At 36.5% G+C, this 24,659-nt stretch overlaps 1 protein-coding gene across 1 annotated transcript in view; it reads left to right on the forward strand.

Annotated features, from left to right (window-relative positions):
* Positions 1-24,659, forward strand: part of LOC148955157 (soluble guanylate cyclase 88E-like) — a 262,557-nt gene that overhangs the window by 194,904 nt on the left and 42,994 nt on the right. The window contains exons 7-8 of the mRNA XM_089106273.1: positions 14,848-15,010; positions 22,732-22,858. Coding sequence (XP_088962399.1) covers positions 14,848-15,010; positions 22,732-22,858 — 290 coding nt within the window. The remainder of the gene's footprint in view (positions 1-14,847; positions 15,011-22,731; positions 22,859-24,659) is intronic.

Genomic DNA, 24,659 nt, shown 5'->3' on the forward strand with positions numbered 1-24,659 from the left:
AAATAGCATGGGAATTCCTATACATGCAAGCAAATAACAAGGGAGTTCCTATACACGCACGCAAATAACATGGGAATTTCTATACATGCAAGCAAAAAACAGGAGAATTACTATACACGCAATCAAAAAACAGAGGGATTACCAAAACGGGAAACTAATAAAAAGGGGAGTACATAAAAATGCACGCAAATAACAGGGGAATTCGTATACATGCAAGCAAATAACATGGGAATTCCTATACACGCAAGCAAATAACATGGGAATTCCTATACACGCAATCAAAATAACTTGGCAGTTCCTATACATCAAAGCAATTAACATGGGAGTTCCTATCCATGCAAGAAAATAACATGGGACTTCCTATACAAGCAATCAAATAACTTGGGAATTCCTATACATGCTAGCAAATAACAAGTGAATTCCTATACAAGCAAGCAAATAACATGGGAATTCCTATACCTGCAAGCAAATAACAAGGGAATTCCTATACATGCAAGCAAATAACTTGTGAATTCCTATACATGCAAGCAAATAACATGGGAATTCCTATACATGCAAGCAAATAACATGGGAATTCCTATACACGCAAGCAAATAACATAGGAATTCCTATACATGCAAGCAAATAACATGGGAATTCCTATACATGCAAGCAAATAACATGTGAGTACCTATGAATGCAATCAAATAACAAGTGAATTCCTATACACGCAACCAAAGAACGTAGGAATTCATATACACGCAAGCAAATAACATGTGAGTTCGTATACAGGCAATCAAATAACTAGGGAATTCCTGTAAATGCAAGCAAATAACATTGGGATAACTATGCCTGCAAGAAACTAACCTGTGAATTCCTATAAACGCAAACAAATAACATAACCATTTATATTATTCAAATCCCAGACGCAAATCAATTTATATTATATTAAACTACATCTGATTGGCTCTTAAAAAAATGCACACGTCAAACGATAAATTCATTGTGAAATTCTTATCAAAAACAAAAAGCTTTATAACCCTTTTTTCCAATGAGAGTTAGCTTTAGCAACGACACATTCCTAACAAACTAGTCTTGACTAAAGGCAATTTTCCAAACAATCAATCACACTAGGACCAGTAGTGCGTACTCGTTCCTCTTTGAAAGATGTATTGACCTCTAGATTAGAATTACCTACCAGAAAAACCTGTTTGGTACGGGGGCCTTGTAGAAGTATAAGGTAACATACTACTGACCTGCCGGCTTTGAGCGGGTTGTCATCCTCAAAGACATAATTTCCGGACCTTTCAACTACGTTGAACAAAATGGCTATCTCAGAATTTTGATTGGATGTGTTTGGGGAAATGGTGGGCATTCGAGGGGGTTACTTGCCATCCTATCCTTTTCGACTATTAAGAAGGGCACTAGCCATTTCAATTTCCAATCGAATGACTCCTTTTTGAAGATTCTACGACAATACTTTCTATAAAAAAACCTTAAATGCCCCCAGGGCATAACTTACATCCATTGTGCTGAGGGCTGTGGGGGACTGTCATCCTCAAAAACATAATTTATAGAATTGTTAACTACGTCGAACAAAATGGCTATCTCAAAATTTTGTTTGGGGAAATGATGGGTGTGAGAGGGGTTTTAGTTGTCCCCCAATCCCTTTCGACTATTAAAAAGGGCAAAAACCCTTCTAATTTCCAATCGAATGAGCCATTTTTGAAGTTTCTACAACACCACTATCTATAAAAACCTTATAAGCCCCAAGGGCATAACTTACAACCCTTGCCCCGAGTGCTCTGGGGGGGGGGGGGTTATCATCCTCAAAGACCTAATTTCTAAAACTTTTAACTACGTTGAACAAAATAGCTATCTAAAAATTTTGATTGGATGTGTTTGGGGAAAAGGTAGACGTGAGAAAGGGCACTAGCCCTTTGAATTTCCAATCGAAAGAGCCATTTTTCAAGTTTCTACCACAAAGCTTTCCATAAAAACCTTATATGCCCCCCTGGGCGTAACTTACAACCCTTGCCCTGAGGGCTGTGGGGGAGTGTCATCCTCAAAGATATAATTTCCGGACCTTTCAACTACTTTGAACAAAATGGTTATCTCAAAATGTAGATTAGATGTGTTTGGTTAAATGGTGGGCGTTGAAGAGGTGTTAGTTGACTTCCAATCACTTTCAACTATTAAGAAGGGCACCAGCAGTTTTAATTTCCAATCAAATCAGCCCTTTTTGAAGTTTATACCACAACGCATTCTATAAAAAACCTTATATGCCCCCAGGGCATAACCTACAACCCTTGCCCTGAGGGCTGTGGGGGGCTGTCATCCTCAAATACCTAATTTCCCGAACTTATACCTACGCTGAACAAAATCTCAAAATTTTGATTGGATATGTTTGGGGAAAAGGTGGGCGTGAGAGGGGGGTTAGTTGCCCTCCAATCACTTTCGACTATTAAAAAGGGCACTAGCCCTTCGAATTTCCAATCGAATGAGCCTTTTTTTGAAGTTTCTACGACAACGCTTTTATAAAAACCTTATATGCCCCCAAGGCATAGCTTACAACCCTTGCCCTGAGGGCGGTGGGGGAGTATCCTCCTCAAAAACATAATTTTTATCTGGAAATCAACTACGCTGAACAAAATGGCTAACGCAAAGTCTTGATTGGAGGTGTTTGGGGAAATGGTGGGCGTGGAGGGGGTGTTAGTTGCCTTCCAATCACTTTTAACTATTAAAAAGGGCACAAGCCACTCTAATTTCCAATGAGCCCTTTTCAAAGTTTCTACGACAATTCCTTCGATACGAAGTCCTGGTCTAAGACCAAAAAAAATAAATATAAAAATAAATAATACATTGTGCCAACATCGGTCTTAACTTAGGCAGCTTTATTGCGCTGCTTATGAAAAAGAAGGCGTTCCGAGACTACGTAGTGGTACAAAATCAATTTTGCTAGATCTATTCAAGAACTATTTGAATGTAGACTCGTGGTCAACTGTAATAGCGGACCACCAATCCTGCAACCAAATTGGAGTGGTTGTTGATTTCATGGCATATTTTTGGTCTCAGAAGCCAATTGAAAAAGAGACTTTAAAATGTTTCTCTCAGAGGATATTTCGGTAACTTCTGGATATTTCACCTTCAGGCGCTCGACAGTTTCATGTGGTTGCAGATAGGTATGGCGGACTTTTTGATTACATGTACCCCTCTGGCTCTTCTGTCTGCCTCAAAGATAGTAGTGGGAGTCATGAACGAAGAGGCGATAAATTGTTGACAAAAACATTTCTGTGACAGAGACAATCATGCTTGAAAACTTAGATGCTCTTCTCAAGAATTCCAAGTGTAAAGCAAACATAATGAATTAGTGTTTGCAGAATGGAAGAACCAGTGCATTCTCAAAACTGATTTCAGCATTTTTCAGGGAGGAGGCTTTTCGGAGAGAAAGAGCGTGGTGAGGCTCCAGATGAATGAAGTTCCTGTTGCTATTCCAGAGCTTGAAAGCGCCCAAAAGGAGGCCGAGACTTATATAGTGCTTCATGTTGCATCTTGCTTACGCAATAGATGTATCGAAAGTTATTGTTCATGCTAATGACACAGGCATTATTGTGATTTTGCTTCAACATTAACAACAGCTGGCTTTACTATCTCAGCAACAAAATCCCGGGCTGTTTGTACAGTTTCCCGAAAAAATAATTCCAGTTCACTGTGAGGCAAAATCGGCACCAACTTCATTGCTATCCTCTTTGGCTCTATTGCATTGTTTGAGTGGTTGCGATACGACCAGTTTTTTTTTATTCCATTTCTGAATGGAAGTGTGACGAGTGGATTATCGGAAGCTACGGCTGATTTAAGCAAGATCATAGCAAGATTTAAGCATCTCTTCCATAGCAAGAAAGGTCTAAAAAATATTCTGCCGGTCGACAACACTTTTCGTTTCCATATAAAGCGTGTCCTTTTACAACTTCATATACTGCTTCAGGCTCTAAAACCCCTTCCAATTATCCACAGCCCCTTCAGCTTCGGATGGGTATTCAGCGAAGCCCAAGGTGTGATACCATTAACTAGTTCCTTCCCTTAGTGGCCACTTTCGATCCAGAGAATCTCGCCATATTGTACTTGTGCAAATGGTTGCAGGTCGCGTTGTGGTTGTGAAGGAATAACAAATTGTTTCTTGCTATGTAGTTGTGGAAATGCATGTGTGTCGGATTCTGATGATGATAACTATTTTTGATTTTTTATCCATTAATATATTTTCATTTTATGATCTATATCAAATTTTTTACGGTTCTTTGACTGGATAGCCTCTTTCTTAGAGGCTATCCAGACTGAATAAGTATTGAATTTTCTTTTCTTTTTTATTATCGAAACCCTTTCCGGCTAAGTTTCCACTATCTACGTTTCTTGAAAATTTAAAATTTGAATGTTTTATTTTTAACCTTGACCAGGACTGTTCCTATTCAGTTGATGATGTTTATTTGTAGGTTACAAATGATTAAACATTATAACGATTATAAACTATTTCTCAATGCAGTAATGGTGACACTTAATTCAATTTATCGAATAAAAACAACGTCTAGGCAATAACAGTTTTTTTTTAATCACGAACTTGCTTACATTTTTGCTCATTTATGTTGAGGTGCAGCTAAAAGGACCAACATATAATAGGCTGCAAGGGAAACTCGCTAGATAGTACTATTAAATATTTCAGGTCATTTTTAAGGGTCAAGCACCCCTCGGAGGTTACTATTTGCGGGTATAATCGTAATTAGTGGGTTTGATATGACTAGAAACTGCTATCAGATTGCGCGTAATAGATTTCATGGAGCTGTCACATTTATAGGTCTTGGCGCCCGTACTATTGTTTCTGCCGGTCTCGAATTTAATATTGTTCTTTACTGCTCTTTAAAAAATTTCCTTTTCTAAAAAGTTTTTTTTTAATTAATTGAATACAAAAACAAGTTATTTCAACTGAAAATTAGGAACTTAAAATGAACAGAAACGAACAGACATGAAAACTTAAAACAAACGGAAACTATTCCAAACAAGAGGGGGGCTGCCCCTTTTACGACTCCTGAGGTACAAAGGCCGTTGAATTTCAACAAGAGATAATTTAAAGAGCTTTAAGACTTTAGCGTTAAAAGCGAGGATTGGGAAAGGAACCCTTATATATATATATATAACAATTTCTGTTCGTTTTGAGTTTAAATGTTGTTCCTTACTTTCAGTTGAAAAAACATGTTTTTTTATTAATTAGAGTAAAAGAAGGGCTAGTAGACGGCAAAGCTTGTCAGATATCAAATCTAACTTTACCCCTTGGAGCTATTGCGCTGTTTGGAATGATCCTATTTTTAGATTAACCCCTGCCTCACCTACCCAGTAAGAATATAGATTTTTTTTTTCTTGTTTGATCATTTTTTTTTTTTTGGCCTTCAAGTTAGGCTACTTCCAGTAGAATCTGGACCACTATTTAAACTTAAATGCAGCAAAGACGGGCTTCATAATTTTGAAACGGATAATATAATGTTAGTTTAAAACAAGAAAATAACTAAAACCCTAGGATTAGTGATATTAAAGTTTGTATGTAGGTTTTAGTGTTCAATAATCAAACTTATTTGCTCTATTTTTGTTTTAACAGTAATAACAGGAATTGAATGTGGTTACATACTAAGACACAAAAGTAACTATGGAACTCACTATTTCAACACCATTGGCCACTTAAACGCTGTCTTTACTCCTACTACGACTAAGTGGAAAAAAATGACTTTGCCCAAAAGTGTTACTGTTATATACTAGTTAAACTTCCAGTCTGAAGCCTTAAAAAATTATCATTAATGAGTGAGATTTTAAGCCTGCTGTGACTTTGATTTTCTATAAAATGGGGAGAAGTTGGAATAGTTTCTTATGTCCAGGATTTTTGCTTTTTGATATCAAAGGACCAAGAGAATATTGATAATCCAAGCCTAGAGTATATATGCTGGTTTAGCAAACGACCATTAAAACTAAAAAGTTGCCGTTGTTCTCCAGGTGCCTCACACAAAAAAAAATCCCTTTCTCACTTGAGCCTATGTTTTCGAAGCTTTCCTTTACGTAAGGTTTTGTTGAGTATATCCTGCCCCTGTAGCTTTAATTGGGTATATTCTAGTGTTTTCCTTCTCGTTACTGGTTTGCCTGTCATTCATAATATTGGTTGAAAATTTCAAACTCTAAATTCTTGAAAAAATACTCTTTTTGCAATTACTTCTTGCCATTACTTGGGGGCTAATCTTAGTTGGGTTAAAATATAAAAATTGGATTGGTAAAAAAAATCTTCCGAAAAACAGCCATAGTCAGTAAGTTTTCTTAGTTGCTAACTCACTAACTTTACAATTCATTATCGTGAAAATTCGTAATGGATTTCAAAGGGCTTTATTCTTTGAAATCCAATTTTGGAGTAAAAATATTTATATCCTCACTTGGTTATTAAATTTTTGTTTCTTCTTCTCAAGGGGTAACATTCTTTGAAGTTTGACTAAATACAAACGGGGCAAATTCATTTGATTCCCGTAAGGCAAAAACAAGTTGGAAAAGTTTCATATAGCCTTTACTTTCTTTATTGTTGTTTGTGTGCTGTTATTGTTAATACTATCATCAGTTTTCGAAAATATTATCTTAGAATAATCCTACTGAAACGGTAGTTGTTTTTCTGTAAAACTGCAAATAAGTCGTGATAAAATAATGTTTAAATTTCTTCAATAGATATAAATTACAAGCCAATAACAAGCTAATGATCCATTTTCGGGTCACCGTTTTGGGGGCCCGTGCCAAAACTTAAATTTATTCTTGTGTATTAGAAAAACCATTTGGGAAAAAAAATTATTATTTCCAGTTCGGATTCCTTAGAACCGAACCCTTCCTAACAAAAATCTTGGATTCCCTGGGTCCAAGAATGATCCCTGAAAGTTTCATGCCAACCGAACTGCGAAGATGAAACCTATTTGCCATTCTAACTTATCTGTGAAAAATGGGGCAATTATATAATTTAGGACCCTTCAAAGAAACAAAGAAGTCTGCAAGAAGGGACAAACAAGTCTACGTTGAGAATCTAGAAGCTGAGTCCGAATGAATTGCTGGCCGTGGAGACAGTAGAACCGTATAAAGACTAACCAAAAAGATAGTAGGCACCCGAACATATGTATGCCCATTTGAAGTAAACCATCAGCTTCTGACCATTCAAGAAGAAGTGAAAGAATGGTGGCAAATATATTTCGTGAGTTTTCTCAACCACCTCATCCACAAGAACCTCATGGCATCCAAGATATACCAAATTTTAATCTTGACATATATTCAGGGCCAATACTTTGTAATGCAGTTGACAGCACTCTTTAGCAATTTGCTTCCGTATGGCTACTACGACAACCCAAAGACCCACTTTAATACGACAAAAAGGCTGATAAAGAACCTCTTTTTAAACTACTGACAATGATGGGGGTGCTGAACCTCTCCCATCTGAATGAAAGAAAGGTCTGATCGCCAAAATTTTCAAGAAAGGAAAAGAATAGGTACGCAGTAATTAGAGAGGAAAAATATTTCCCGTGATTTGAAGTAACATTTTGTACCAAACCATATCAGATAGAATACAAAAGCAAGTAGACCCTAGATTAAGAGACGAACAACACTAGTTTCGATAGAACCCATTGTGTTGTGACCTAATCTTCAGCCTTTGGGTACTGTTGAAAAATCAAAGGAATAACAGGTAAAATATTTTTGGTTTTCACTGACTTTTGAAACCCTTTGATTCAGTCCATCGCAAAGCCAAAAGGGAAATTCTTTTGGTTTATAGAATCCCAGAGAAAATTACATAGATGATCAAAGCCCCATAAGAAGGACAGATATTTGCAGTGCATACTGTACATGGAGAGACAGTGTGGTTTGCTCTTGTGTCTGGTTTGAGGCAAGAATGCCTGCTATCTCCAACTTTCTTTGCCATAATTATAGATTCCGTTTTGAGATCTTACAAATTCTTTGGTGGCGTATAATTAAACTTTTAGGGGCTCTATTACTGCTGTAATTTCACCGAATACATAGCTCTTGTTGCTTATTAACAGAAGATGTACAACTGAATATTGAAGATTTAGTTTCAAACTCCTCTAAAACAGTCTGCAGGTCAATGTAAGCAAGATGTGGGGAGATTTATGTCAAATGGCAGTATCACTTCGCTTGTAACACGTTTGAAAATTGTGCAAAGTAAAATCAAGGAAGTTATTGGGTTCAAGTGCCTTCATAGCACAGTAGTTCAAAAGGGCGGCGTGAAGGAGAGATCAAGCATCAAATTGTAAATGTAGGCTACGTGCAGTATTATCTCAATTAAATAAAGTTCAGATAATATAGCAAATACTCTTTGAAGCTGAAACTAGGCCTATTCAACAGCAATGTAATGTCCATATTGATGTACGGATACATATCTTGAAGTCTTTCTAAAGCGATGAAAATAATTGTCTTCCAAGAATACTTGCGATTAGCTCGACTGATAGCGAAATTAATAATTAGATCAGGTCTAATACTAAGCAACTGCAAAAACTGATAAAGTCAGATGAAGAAGATGACAGCACTGGGGATAACTGACTCGGAACAGACAAAAACATGACTTTCATACTATTTTTGGTGCTGGATCCCTCCAGGTTTCCAGAAGAGTGGTAGACAGCGGTCGACGACTGATCGTTACTTAGAAGCTGATGGGATAGGTTTGCGTGTATTCGTCAACGAGCTATAGTTCTTAGCTTAGTATCACCAGAAGGGAAAATCAACTGCTGCTGCTTTACAAGCCATAAGATATTGGGGGATATAAGTAAGTAGGCTAGGACCCTAGCTCATTGTTGACATGGGCTATTGCAATTCGGGGCATATTTATTAGAAGTTTCAACTACCTTAAATATTGGCGATCTGGATATTTTAACAGATGTCATTGGATTTACGGGATGCTCCCAGGAGCAACAAAAGGACAGGGGAAGGAACTAGTCACCCTCCATTTACTTTACACTCTCCTAAAAAGGCATATAAATTTCAAATATAGATGAGAAGATCCTAAGTTTCTACCAACCCTTCTGACAATGTAGCAAAAGAAAGAAAATTCACTCTTTTCTAAGTCAGTGCTAGTGCGTTGCCTATGATTCAAGGTTTGGTTCAAAGGAATCTAGAGCAAGAATTTAGATTGAACATACGAGTGAACTTGAATATATGTTTCAATAATTTTTTTTTTTTAATTCCGAAAAATAACGAACAAAAATTAAATAAACAATCAATGCAAACAAACATATAATATATATTAATGTAAATGAATAAATAAATCTTAAAACGAATGAAACTTAAATTGAATTTGCAAATCAAGCTTGAAACGAACAAAAATCACTACAAACAAGAGTTTGGGTATCGCCTCCTTCTCTCACTGTAAAGGTCTAAAACCTACTGCGTCATTGGCGCTTTACTGAAAACTATATGTGTCTTGAACAGTCTTGGAAAGTATAAACAAAGTCAAACTGTATATTTGATATATAATGATATTAATTGTTTAAAGATCCATCAGTTCAAAATTTTGTTTCACTGTAATTTTATTTTCATTTTCAATGCTGTAAGAACTGGGAAAGAAAATATTTGGAATATAATTTGTTTTCATAAGCGCCAATGACGCAGTAGGCTTATGGTTTTTACAGTTAAGGAAGGGGACAATTTTAGGGGTCTTGAACAATTTTAGAATAAACTCATAAATTAAACTGAATATTTGATGTATAATGATATTAATAGCTGAAAGTTCATCAGTGCAAACTTTTACTGTAACTTTAATGTTTGTTTTCAATATTAAGTACAAAAGAAAATATTTGTAATACAATTCGTTTTCAGGGAAGCGCCAATGACGCAGTAGGCTTTTGGTTTTATTTATAGTTAAGCAAAGAGGCAGTACTCAAACTCTAAAACAAACTTAAAACAAACAGAAACTATTCCAAACAAGAGGGGGGCTGCCCCTTTTACGATTCCTGAGGCACAATGGCCGTTGAACTTCCACAAGAGATATTTAAAGAGCTTTAAGACTTCAGCGTTAAAAGCGAGGATTGGGAAAGGAACCCTTATGTATATATAGAACAATTTCTGTTCGTTGGCAATGAAACTATCTTCGTCTCGAACAACTTTAGAAAGAACTAAAAAATTGAACTGAATATTTGATTTATAATGATATTAATTGCTGAAAGCTGATCAGTTCAACATTTTACTATAATTTTAATGTTTATTTTCAATATTAAGAGCAAAAGACAATATCATAGGCAGCACAGTAGCGCTGCCTAAGTAAATAACAATGTTGGCACAATGTATTATTTATTTATTTTTTCTTTAGACCAGGGCACTTCGTAACGAAGGAGTTGTCACAAAACTTCGAAAATGGCTCATTCGATTGCGAATTGGAATGGCTTGTACCCTTTTTAATAGTCGAAAGTGATTGGAAGGCAAATACCACCCCTTTCACGCCCACCATTCCCCAAACACAACCAATCAAAATTTTGAAATATCCTATTTGTTCAGCGTAGTTGATTTCCAAATAGAAATTATGTTTTTGAGGAGAACATTCCCCCACAGCCCTCAGGACAAGGGTTGTAAGTTATGCCCTGGGGGCTTTCGAGATTTTTATAGAAAGCGTTGTCGTAGAAACTTCAAAAAAGGCTCATTAGATTGGAAATTAAAAGTGCTAGTGCCCTTTTTAATAGTCGAAAGTGATTGGAGGGCAACTGACCCCTCTCTCGCGCCCACCTTTTCCCCAAGCATATCCAATCAAAATTTTGAGATAGCCATTTTGTTCATGTAGTTGAAAATTCTGGAAACGAGATATTTGTGGATGACAAACCCTCCAGAGCCCTCAGGGCAAGGGTTGTAAGTTATGCCCTTGGGGCATGTAAGTTTTGTATAGAAAGTGTTGTCGTAGAAACTTCAAAAATGACTCCTTCGATTCGAAGTTGAAAGGGCTAGTGCCCTTTTTAATAGTCGAAAGTGATTGGAGGGCAACTAACACCCCTTCCACGCCCACCATTTCCCCAAACAAATCCAGTTAAAATTTTGAGATAGTTAATTTGTTCAACGTAGTTGAAAGGTCCGCAAATTGTATATTTGAGCTGGACACTCCCCCAGAGTCTTCAGGGCATGGGTTGTAAGTTATGCCCCGGAGGCATTTAAGTTTTTTATTGAAAGCGTTGTCGTAAAAACTTGAAAAAGGGCTCATTCGATTGGAAATTTAAAGGGCTAGTGCCCTTTTAAATAGTTGAAAGTAATTGGAAGGCAACTAACCCACCTCTCACACCCACTATCCCCCCAAACATTTTTGGGGGACTACGTATCGAACTTTTTTTTTCCATACCAGGGCACTTCGTATCGAAGGAGTTGTCGTGGAAACTTCAAAAAGGGCTAATTCAATTGGAAATTGAATGGATAGTGCCCTTTTTAATAGTCGAAAGTGATTGGAAGGCAACTAACACCGTTTCCACGCCCACCATTTCCCCAAACACATCCAATCAAAATTTTGAGATAGCCACTTTGTTCAACGTAGTTGAAAATTTTGGAAATTAGGTCTTTGAGAATAACAAACCGCCCACATCCCTCAGGGCAAGGGTTGTAAGTTATGCCCTGGGGGCATATAAGGTTTTATACAAAGTGTTCTCGTAGAAACTGTTCTCGTAGAAAAAAATGGCTCATTTGATTGGAAATTGAAATGGCTAATGCCCCTTTTAATAGTCGAAAGTGATCGGAAGGCAACTAACACCCCTACCACGCCCACAATTTATCCAGACACATCCAATCAAAAGTTTGAGATAGTATTTTGTTCAAAGTAGTTGAAAGGTCCGGAAATTACGTCTTTGAGGATGACACTCCCCCCACAGCCCTCAGGTTAAGGGTTGTAAGATATGCCCTGGGGGCATATAAGGTTTTTATTGAAAGTTTTGTCGTAGAGACTTGAAAAAGGGCTGATTTGATTGGATATTCAAAGGGTTAGTGCCATTTTTAAGAGTCGAAAGTGATTGGAGGGCAAATAACCCCTCTCTCACGCCAAATTTGTCCCCAAACACATTCAATCAAAATTTTAGATAGCCATTTTGTTCAACGTAGTTAAAAATTTTAGAAATTAGGTCTTTGAGGATGATTACCTCCACAGAGCCCTCAGGGCAAGGGTTGTAAAATATGCCTTGGGGGCATATAAGGTTTTTATAGATATCTATGTTGTAGAAACTTCAAAAAGGACTCATTCAATGTTAAATTAGAAGGGCTTGTGCCCTTTTTAATTGTCGAAAGTGATTGGAATATAACTAACACCTTTCTCACACCCACCATTTCCCCAAACACATCCAATCAAAATTTTGATATAGCCATTTTGTTCGAATTAGTTGAAAAGGTTTGGAAATTTTGTTTTTGGGGATGACACTCCCCCTCAGCCCTCAGGGCAAGGGTTGGAATTTATGCCCTTGGGGCATATAAGTTTTTATAGAAAGTGTTGTCGAAAAAACTTCAAAAAGGGCTCATTCTATTGGAAATTTAAATGGCCAGTTTCCTTTTTAATAGTCAAAAGTGATTAGAAGGTAACTAACACCCCTTCCACGCCCACCATTTCCCCAAAAGCATCAAATCAAAACTTTGAGATAGCCATTTTGTGCCAAAAGGAAACTAGCCATTTAAATTTCTAATCCAATGAGTCCTTTTTGAAGTTTCTACGGCAACACTTTCTATAAAAACCTTATATACTCTAGGGCATAGCTTACAACCCTTGCCCTGAGGGCTGTGGGGGAGTGTTCTCCTCAAAAATATAATTTCTATCTGGAAACTAACTACGTAGAACAAAATGGCTATCTCAAAATTTTGATTGGATGTGTTTGGGGAAACGGTGGGCGTGGAAGGGGTGTTAGTTGCCTCCCAATCACTTTTTACCCTTAAAAAGGGAACTAGAACTCCCGATTTCCAATCGAATAAGCCCCCTTTGAAGTTTTTACGACGACCCCTTCTACATGAAGTGCCTCTGGGAAAAAAAATAAATAAATAAATAATAAAAACTTGGAGCCGTATGGCCTTTACTACTGGCAACGCTATAGCGTTGCCTCTGATATAAAAAGAGGTACTTTGGCTAACAAAGTATCATCCATAATCAATAGTTTTTAAAGTAAAACTTTCCAAATTATATAATGAGTATGTTATGATAACACCTTAAAAAAAATGCACAGTTAGTTTCAAATAATAAACCAATGCAAGATCCTAAAAAACAGAAAATAATGTGAAATTCTGTTATAGATGAAATAGACAACGCCAAAGATCCCTATTGGGGGGGAGGGGCATAGTCCCACTACCAGATTGTATTTCCCTCCTACTTTTTGACAAATGCCCGTTTTACTATTTTCTTTTGAAAAATCAAAAAAAATTGCCTTACTCCACAAGAAAATTGTAAAAACACATTCTTTTGTGCCTTCATCAAAATAGTCAAAAAAAATTCTTGCCTCCTCCCCTTCATTTTCACGGTTCGACACCTCTCACCTACACTTTACTTATTTACCCCAAGAAGACATACACAATCTCAAATTGGCGATGTAATATAATTTAGGCAGTATATTCTCTTCCACAATTCAGTAGCTATTAATTAGCAATATCAAAAGAAATGAAGTTAAATATAGCCTGAGTCTTACTGGAACTCCAATTAATGACTTTATATCCATAATAAATAGGAATTTTAATTAAAATGAAATTTCCTTTCGTTTCAAAAGAAAACCTGATTGAGAAATTGTCTTGAAAACCAGGGAAATCCTTTTACTCCAATTACCAGTTATAATTCTTGGAAACCACGGGCTATTAAGATTTGGACTACGATTGATCCTTTCAATACTGGTTGAACTTTCATTTTGTTCTATTTTGGTTGTTATTTTGTTTTTCAGTAAAGAACAAATAGCAACCTATCCTTGTTGCAGTGGTAGCTTGCAAAATAGTAAGAGACAATCACGTCCAATACTAAGAAATACAATAGCCCAGAGCTCCTAAAATAGTGTCAGATCAAAACCAGAACAAAAAATATTAAATCCACCTTGTCCAAAACCCCTTTATAGGAAACTTACCGTCCCTTGGCTTGAATAGCGAGGAAAATCTATTGGCCTAAAAACAAGAAAATTTGCTTGAACTACGATATTCTGCATTCGGCACCTTTTGTTTTTCTTTCTTTTCCTCCAAATGTAGCGGGGCACTGGAACATCATAGAGAGCTGTTTGATGGCTCATTTGAAAGGAAATTGATGTATTTAAAATCTTTCATAATAAAAAAGAATAACTTTATACATAGTATCGATTTTTTTATGAAAAATCAATTTTTCTATAACACTGTAGTAGCAAATGTTATAGACATAATCTTGCATACAAAGATCAAAAAAGGATTTTTAACATTATAAAAATCATGTAAATATAGTTGTATAAAATGTAGAATTTTTGGGGGGTTTTAACAAAAATTTGATTGGTCAATTGAAACTAGAATGATTCCTGAAAATTGTAAATAAATTAATTTCATTTCATTTGTCAGTTCAAAGTTATAATTGTCTGCTGGAACCAAACTTTTTTTGGTTTAACTCCTTTACTGAGCATTTGCATAACGTTGTGCTATATTTCCATAAAAAAAAGATAAAGTGTATGTTATTTTGTGTTAAACTGATGTCGCAATACTGTCTCAGTAAAATGCATCATATTTAAATTTCATATCTTCTATACTCATGAAATTTTGAAACCATGCATATTCAGTGCACACCGAATTGTTTGTAACTCGTGATCAACGGTCGGTCCTTAAACAATTAAAACAGCAAAGTGTTATTTGTGTTTTTTATCTAAACAGATTTTAGCCCGGAGGAACAACATTTTTGAACTAATGACTGCTCAATCAATATGGGACTTAAGAGGGAAATCACCTACTCCATCACATCTTTCTTGCCAAGAAGTGATGCCTTTTAGTGGTGAAGGAGTGGAAATGGATATAGAGAGAAAGCTTCACCTTAAAGGTTTGTATTTTTTTCATTAAGACGCCTAAATATTTTTTTCCTTTTTTCAACTTTAGATTTAAAAACTCTAGAGCCTTTTAAAATTTTCAAGGAATCACATAATCGATCGAATACTAATTGTGAGAAATGAACAAAAAGTAGTCTCTCTCTAGTAGCCTAAATGTTATGGTCAATATTTCAAGTATCTTAAGTAAGATAATTATGAAAACTTATTTACTTTTTCCCAGTAATTATCTCTTCAAATTTGGGAAAAATTTAGTGATTAAATTTTACGAATGGCAAACAGGTTACTTGTTAATTTTCATATCATATTACGATGATGGTGACACCTAAGAAAAATCTCATTAGCCAGTATGCATTTTTTTTTTTCATTATAGCCAATGCCTTGTTATGTCAGCTAGTCAAGACCAGAGATCCTCATTATGTTTATTAAGTTCTTTCAAGAACATATCACTTACCATGAATTTGATTTTTCTTTCAGTCAAGCTAAAATCTTACTCACTTTGGAATAAATTGAACTGTTTCCTTCATTCTTATATTTATGAAAATCGCTGCTGAATTATGCTGGAAAACAACACTTTTCAAAGACATGGATTACCATCTAATTAGAAATCCAATTTGATTTTTTTATTGTAATTAAACACTGCTTAAATTTATTGATTAGATGTTTTTAATTAATGGATGAAATTTATTTATTCATTTATGTTACTATAAAGTATATAAACTCCTCTTTCAATGAAATTTCAAAATATCTACTATATTAGGTGCTGATGAAGACCTCACCTTACCTTAGATCCGTCTGTGCCTCCAGAGGCACCCAGGGAATCAAGAAGGAGCCACCAATCTTCCCACAGGTTTGCTGCTGTAACTATGTCCTCCCACTGAGGTTGGATTGATGTGTACAGGTTACGGAGATCTGTCTGGTACGTTCGACGCAGGGTGCAGGGCGCTGATGAAGATGTGAAATTAAAACTAATATAAAGCTATCGGAGAGTTCATGGTAACGAACTGTAACTAAGGAGCAATGAAAATCACACCATCAGATTCAGCGTATCAGACAGCCCTACTGAAGAGGTTTCAAGCTCCCATCTACACAAATGTGGAATTTTGTAATTTTTGACAGAAGATGCGCGTTTATTGATTTACTTTTTCTCCCAGGGGTCATCGTATCGATGCAGTAGTCCTAGAATATCGCGAGATGGCTCACTCAAACAAAAATTAAAAGTTCTAGTACCCTTTTCAAGTGACCAAAAAATTTAGAGGGCAACTAGGCCCCCTTCCACACTAATTTTTTTTCCAGAAGTCACCTGATCAAAATTTTGAGATAGTTATTTTTTTCAGCATAGTCGAAAATTTAATAAATACTTCTTTGAGGATGACTTGATCCCCCATAGTCCACGGGGGAAGGGCTGCAAGCTATGAACTTTGCCCATTGTTTACATATTAATTAAAAAACTGTCCGAAAAATAATTTTTTTAAAGAAAAGAAAAGGCCATTTTAAACTTAAGCTCAGCAGATACAAATACCTTTTAAGATTCAAACTCAAAACGACCAGAAATGACTATTAAAGATTAAATGAAACCCAAAACTAACAGAAACTAAATAAACAATCATAGCAAAAAACATACCACAAGTAATGATATCAATGAATAAATAGATCTTAAAGCGAGTAATGCTTAGATTGAATATGAAAATCAAGCTTAAAACGAAAAAACTATTTTGCTATTGAAGTATAAATGAAACTTAAAACGGACAGAAATTAAATAAACAATCGACGCAAACAAACATACAATATATCTTAATGTAAATGAATAAATAAAACTTAAAACGAGTGAAACTTAAATTAAAAATGTAAATCAAGCTTGAAACGAACAAAAGTCACTATAAACAAGATTTTGGGTATCGCCTCCTTCTCTCACTGTAAAAGTTTATAACCTACTGCGTCAAAGCCGCTTTACTGAAAACCAATTTTATGACAAATATTTTCTCTTGTACTTAATATTGAAAATAAACATTAAAATTATTGTGAAATTTTGAACTGATGAGCTTTCATTAATTAATATACTTATACACCAAATATTCAATTTAATTTATTAACTCTTTCTAAAGTTGTTCAAGACGAATATAGTTTCAATACAAACAAGACTTCGGATACTGACCTCTTCCTTAACTGTAAATAAAAAATAAAAGCCTACTGCGTCATTGGCGCTTAACTGAAAACGAATTATATTACAAATATTTTCTTGTCCAGTTCTTAGAGCATTGAAAATAAAACTAAAATTACTGTTAACTAAATTCTTGAACTGATGGATCTTTCAACAATTCATATCATTATACATCAAATATTCCATTTGATGTTGTTTATACTTTTCAAGTCTCTTCAAGACGCATATAGTTTTCAGTAAAGCCCCAATGACGCGGTAGGTTTTTGATTTTTACTGTAAAAGAAGGAGGCTATAGCCAAACTCTTGTTTGTAGTGATTTTTGTTCGTTTGATGCTTGATTTGCATATTCAATTTAAGTTTCACCTGTTTTAAGATTTATTTATTCATTTACATTTATATCTCTTGTATGTTTATTTGAATTGATTGTTTATTTAATTTCTGTTCACTTTAAGTTTCATTTACACTTCAATAGCATAATGTTTTTTTTTCGTTTTAAGCTTGATTTTCATATTCAATCTAAGCATTACTCGCTTTAAGATCTATTTATTCATTAATATCATTACTTGTTGTAGGTTTTTTGCTATGATTGTTTATTTAATTTCTGTTCATTTTGGGTTTCATTTATTCTGTAACAGTGGTTTCTGGTCGTTTTGAGTTTGAATTTTAACAGTTATTTGTATCCGCTGAGCTTAAGTTTAAATGGCCTTAACTTTTCTTTGAAAAACTTATTTTTGGGTAATTTTTTTTAAATTAATTTTTATTCGTTTTTGATTGAAAAAAGTTTCAAGATTTTAAAAAATTTCTTATTTCAGAATCAAACGTTTAAAAAAAAATCAAATGTTCATCAAAGTATCAAAACTGGTATTAAAAGAACAATACAAAAGTGAAAAAATGGGTTTGTATCCGCCTCAGAGTTTTTATTATCTGTTAATCTTATGTTTAAACTATTTTTAACAAAATGGCTATCTCAAAATATTTATCGGATGGGTTTGGGGCAAAAGGGCGTGGGGGAGGAGACTAATTTCCCTTCAGTCTCTTTTGACTCTTTGAAAGTGAACTAGAACTTTCTATTTTCAATCACATGAACTCTCTCTGAAGTTTATAGGAGCATCCCATCTGTAATAACCATATATATCCCCACATTGTAACTTACAACGCCTGTCCCTGAGCCCTGGGGGTTGTGTCGAACCCGGAGTTTTAGTATATGACGTTTGAACTATTTTTAACAAAATGGTCACCTCAAATTTTATCTGATGGGTTTATCCATCCAATTAACCCAAAGACGTGGAGGGTGGGAGGAGCTAGTATCCCTCCGATCTTTTTTTACTCTGAGAAAATAAATTAGAACTTTTAATTTCCATTCAAATGAGCCCTCTCTGAAGTTCATACGAGCATCCCTTTCATAAGAACCATATTCGGCCCCAGGACATATCTTACAATGCCTGCTCCACGGGCCCTGGGGGGTTGTGTCGACACCGGAGTTTTTCGATGAAAATGGCTATCTCAAAATTTTTATTTGATGGGTTTGGGGGAAAAGGGCATGGGAGGGGGGGGAAGGGCCTTCCGATCTCTTTTGACTGTTAAAAATTGAACAAGAACTTTCAATTTCAATTCAAATAAGCCCTCTCTGAAGTTTATACGAGCATCCCTTCCATAATAACCATACATGCCCCCAGGGCATAACTTGCAATAACTGCCCCAGGCTCTGGGTGGTTGTGCCCACACCAGAGTTTTTTTTGTCTGACCTCTGAACTATTTTTAACAAAATGGCTATCTCAAAATTTTTATCGGTTGCATTTGGGAGAAAAGGGGCGTGGGTGGGATAGATGCCGTCTGATCTCTTTTGGCTCTCAAAAACTGAACTAGAACATTCAATTTCCAATCAAATGAGCTCTCTTTGAAGTTTATACGGGATTCCCATCCACAACAGGTATATATGACCCCAGGCATAACTTGCAACGCCTACCCCGGGCCCTGAAGGATTTTGTCTACACCGGAGTTTTTGTTATCTGGCCTTTGAACTATTTTTTAAAAAAATGGCTATCTCACAATTTCTATCACATGGGTTTGGGGAAAAAAGGGCGTGGAAGGGGGCTAGAAGCCTTTCGACCTCTTTAGACTCTTAAAAATGGAACTAGAACTTTCAATTTCCATTCAAATAAGCCCTCTCTGAAGTTTATACGAGCATCCCTTCCATAAGAACCATATATGTCCCCAGGGCACAACTTGCAACGCCTGCCTCCGGGCCCTGCGTGGTTGTGTCAACACCCGAGTTTTTCTTTATCTGAACTTTGAACTATTTTTAACAAAATGGCTATCTCAAAATTTTTATCGGATGCGTGTGGGGGAAAAGGGGCATGGGGGGATAGTTGCCCTCTGGTCTTTTTTGACTCTTGAAAACTGAACTAAAAATTTCAATTTCCAATCAAATGAGCCCTCTCTCAAGTTTATAATAGATTCCCTTCCACAACAGCTGTATATGCCCCCCCATGCATAACTTGCAAAGCCGACCCCGGCCCTGAAGGATTTTGTCGACCCCGGAGTTGATCTTTGAAGGATTTTGAAAATAATGGCTCTCTCAAAGTTCTTATCGGATGGGTTTGAGGAAAATAGGGCGTGTAGAGGAGTGGGGGCTAGTTGCCCTCCGATCTCTTTTGACTCTTAAAGAGTGAACAAGAACTTCCAACTTCCAATCATATGAGCCCTCTCCAAAGTTTATACGAGCATCACTTCCGTAAGAACTATATATGTCCCCAGAGCATTACTTTCAACGCCTGCCTATGGGCCTTGGGGGGTTGTGTCGACCCCGGAATTTTCATTATATGATCTCTGAACTATTTAAAAAAAATGGCTATCTCAAAGTTCTTATCGGATGTGTTTGAGGAAAAGAGGGCATGGAGGAGGGGGGGAGCTATTTGCCCTACAATATCTTTTGACTCTTTAAAAGTGAACTAGAACTTTCAATTTCCAATCAAATGAGCCCTCTCCGAAGTTTATGCGAGTATGCCTTCCATAAGAGCCATTTATGCCCCCAGAGCCATACTTACAACGCCTACCCCAGGCCCTGGGGGGTTTCGTCGACATGGAAGTTTGTCTTATCTGACCTTTGAACTATTTTTAACGGAATGGCCATACGTAAAGAAGTTTTTGTCATATGATTTTTGAACTATTTTTAACAAAATGGCTACCTTAATTTTTTTATCAGATGCATTTGTGGAAAAAAGGGCTTGGGGGGGGGGGCTAGCTACCCTCGGATCACTTTTAACTCTTAAAAAGGGCACTAGAACTTTCGATTTCCAATCGAATTAGCCCCTTTTGAAGTTTTATACAACGACCCCTTTTATATCAAGTGCCTCGGGGAAAAAATAAATGGAGTGTGGGGGAAGGTTAGCTGCCCTCCGATCACTTTTAACTCTTAAAAAGTGAATTAAAACTTTCAATTTCCAATCAAATGAGCCTTCTATGAAGTTTATACGAGCATCAATAACAACCATATATGCCTCCAGGGCATAACTTACAACGCCTATCCCTGGGCCCTGGTGGGCTGTGTCGACACCGGAGTTTTTTGTTATCAGAACTTTGAACTACTTTAACAAAATGTCTATCTCAAAATTTTTATCTGATGCATTTAGGGCGTGGAGGGGAAGACTAATTGCCCTCCGATCCCTTTGGAATATTAAAAAGTGAACAAGAACTTTCAATTTCCAATCAAATGAGCCCTCTCCGAAGTTTATAGGAGCATCTCTTCAGTAAGATCTATATATGCCCCCAGAGCATTACTTATAATGCCTGCCTCTGGGCCAGGGCCAGGGGGGTGCGTCTACACAGGAGTTCTTCTTATCTATTTTTAATGAAATGGCTATTTTAAAAGTTTTATCGGATTGGCTTGGGGAAAAAAGGGTGTTTGGGGGGGGGGGGAATTTGCCCTCGCATATCTTTTGATTCTTAAAAAGGGAACTAGAACTTTCAATTTCCAATCAAATGAGCCCTTTCTGAAGTTTTTACGTGCATCCCTTTCATAATAACCATATACGCCCCCAGGACAACACTTACAACGCCTACCCCCGAACCCTGGGGGGTTGTGTTGACATCAGAGTTTTTGTTATCTAATTTTTGAACAATGTTCAAAAAACTGGCTATCTCAAAATTTGTAGCGGATGGGTTTGGGGATAAAGGACGTGGGGGGCTAGTTGCCTTTAAGTCTCTTGACTCTTAAAAAAGTGAATTACAAATTTCAATTTCCAATCAAATGAACCCTCTATGAAGTTTATACGAGCATCCTTTTCATAAGAACCATATATGCCTTTAGAACATAACTTGGAACGCCTTCCCCTGGGCCCTGGGGGATTGCATTGACGCCGGAGTTTTTCTTATCTGACCTTCGAACTATTTTTAACAAAATTTTTATCTCAAAATTTTCATCAGATGGCTTCGGAAAAAGAAGGCATGGGGGGAGGGTAGTTTTCCTCCAATCTCGATTGACTCTTAAAAAGTGAACAAGAGCTTTCGATTTCCAATAAAATGAGCCCTCTCCAAAGTTTATACGAGCATCCCTTCCATAAGAACTATATATGCCCCAAGAGGATTACTCATAATGCCTGTCTCCAGGCCCTGGGGGGTTGCGTCGACACAGGAGTTTTTCTCATCTGACCTTCGAACTATTTTAAATAAAATGGTTATTTTAAAAATCGGATGGGCTTGGTGAAAAAAGGGTGTGTGGGGGGGAGATAGTTGCCCTCGGATATCTTCTGACTCTTAACAAGTGAACTAGAAATTTGAGTGTCCAATCAAATGAGCCCTCTCTGAAGTTTATGCGAGCATCCCTTTCATAAGAACCATATACGCCCCCAGGACAACCGTTACATCACCTTTCCCCCAGGCCCTGTGGGGTTGTGTTGACACCGGAGTTTTTGTTATCTAATTTTTGAACAATTTTCTATAAACTGGCTATCTCAAAATTTGTAGTGGACGGGTTTGGGGGAAAGAGGGAATGGGGGAGACAGTCACCCTTAACTCTCTTGACTCTTAAAAAGTGAATTTAACTTTCAATTTCCAATCAAATGAGCCCTCTATGAAGTTTATACGAGCATCTCTTTCATAAGAACCATACATGGCTTTAGGACATAATTTAGAACGCCTTCTCCTGGACCTGGGGGGTTGTATTGACACCAGAGGTTTTCTTATACGAACTTTGAACTATATTTAACAAACTGTTTATCTCAAAATTTTCATGAGATGGGTTTGGAAAAAGAAGGCGTGGCGGGGGGGAGGGCAAGTTGCCCTCGGGTCTCTTTTGACTATTAAAAAGTGAGTTTGAACTTTCAACTTCCAATCAAATGAGCCCTCTCTGAAGTTTATAGTTAGAATCCCTTTCATAAGAACCATATATGCCCCAGGGCATAACTTGGGAGCCCTAAGCCTTCAGGCTTGTGACTCCCGTCATATCAACATTTGTATTTCATTAACTGGAATTTTTCATTATTTGAAATAACATTCAGGGGTACTTTACGCTTAGAATATATTTCCATTTGAATAAGCAACATCAATCGTTTTCAGGTCAAATGCTTTTTCTGGATGAATGGAAGATGATTGTTTTCCTAGGCACACCAGTCATGAACAATTTGGATGGTATGGTGGCGTCCGGACTATTTCTAAATGATCTATCTATGCACGATTTTTCAAGGTTTGTTAGTTCTTAGCTCTGTTATAGATTATTTAAAAGGCTGCCTGCTATATGTCTGAAATATTGACCTCTTTATTCCTCAGATCAAGTCTTTATTATTCCTACCATTTCCGAGCCGATAGGGCGTCCGAGCCGATAATTAGTCTTGCGTCCATGTCTCGAGTTTCACCTTTGTACCTCTGTAGTATGTACACAGCATGCTGTCATGCATAGCCCATGTTTGTATATAGTGCAACGACTTGTTAACCACGAACCTGGTCCAGCGCCCATAGTAACCCAAAGTTTGAAAAAGGGTTTACAACAAAAATTCTAGCCAAAAAATTTTGCCATTTGTTGAAGATTCAGGAATGGTAACTATTGTTTCAATTATTCGTCGTAGTAAAATTTTATTTTGAAAACAAATTCATTGAAATTAAGAAAAGAGCTGACTCCTCTCCTGCCCCAAAATGTCCTTAAATCGAAATGAAGAAAAATTACCCCGTTGAAATCAGCATACTTGAAAACCCTTATTAAGAACATTACGACCCCACCTTGAAAAACAAGGAAAATTACTTTTTTGCATGGAGTTTTTTTCCTCTGCCGCTATTTGCGTATTGAAATATCATTCAGAGCTATTTAAGGATTCATTTGATTGCTAATTTTATATCTATGTGCTTTTTATAAGTTTGAATTGACGATGCCATCATAAAGTGCCATGCGGCACCCAAAAATGGCACTTCGGGTGTTATTTCTGGAATGAAATAATTGGAATATATCAAGAGTACCACCACAACCATGATGATCAAAAACCCTACACTTGAGATCTACAGTTCTACATCCTGTGTACTTCTCGTCTCAGTCCCCTTAATTAGATCCGTAAATCATCTTCTGACTAACAGAGCTAGGCTGGTTTCAGCAGCTAAGCTATTTCTATGCGAAAGATGTTAATTCGCAACAATTTAGAGGGGGATTCAAAATGGGGTTTTCAGTACCTTGTGTGCAGTGGCGGTTGTGGCCACAATTGCGCCGGGGGCAAAATCTTGATTAGCGCCCCCCTCTCTCTTAAACATTTTTGGGCTAAATTTAACAAATTTTGCATTTATTATAAAAAATTATAATTTATTTCAATTTCACTTTTCTTACTTTATACGGGGAAAGATAAGAGAAAACTGAACATTTTGGATTCAATTTATTTATATTTACTGCCAACTACGCACTACTTTAATCAAAATAAAGTTTCAATAATTGCTGAATGACTATAAATGTTATATTATTTACTTGAAATTTTGTATCCCTAAAATTTCTTCACCCAGGGCATGTGCCCTCTCGTCCCTTCCCCCCAAAAACTATCTCTTGGGAGGGGGGGGCAAATGTGTTGCTTTCTTCAATTTTTTAATCAAAACATAAAAAGGGCATTTTTTTAATGAAAATACTCTGAAAAGGGTATTTAAGCCCCTTGCCCATCTCCCCTATACGACATCATTAGAACTATCAGCCAACTGTAACACCGTAAAAAGATGTTTAGAAGCTCAATCTAATGCTCTTGATCATATTAACTTAATTTTTATAGGTTTATATTTGAAAGTTGTTCAAAAAAGGATCATCAAACGGTGGTAGAAATTTGAGTTCTAAGTTATCTTATCGTCATAAATTTCTAGTAAAACGAATAATTGGGAACATCAAAAAGTGTAAAACAACACACTGTTTAACAAGATTTATTTGGATTTGGTTGTCTTCTGGCTAAGGTCAGTCGTTGTGGCCATGATAGCCCAGGCTCTAATTTTGGATAAGATAGTTTTTTTTTAAAATATAGATTTTCAGT

This window comes from Artemia sp. Qi Xiang Cuo, chromosome 2 (genome assembly GCF_049724085.1).
Source record: "Artemia sp. Qi Xiang Cuo chromosome 2, ASM4972408v1, whole genome shotgun sequence".
Classification (NCBI taxonomy): Eukaryota; Metazoa; Arthropoda; class Branchiopoda; order Anostraca; family Artemiidae; genus Artemia; species Artemia sp. Qi Xiang Cuo.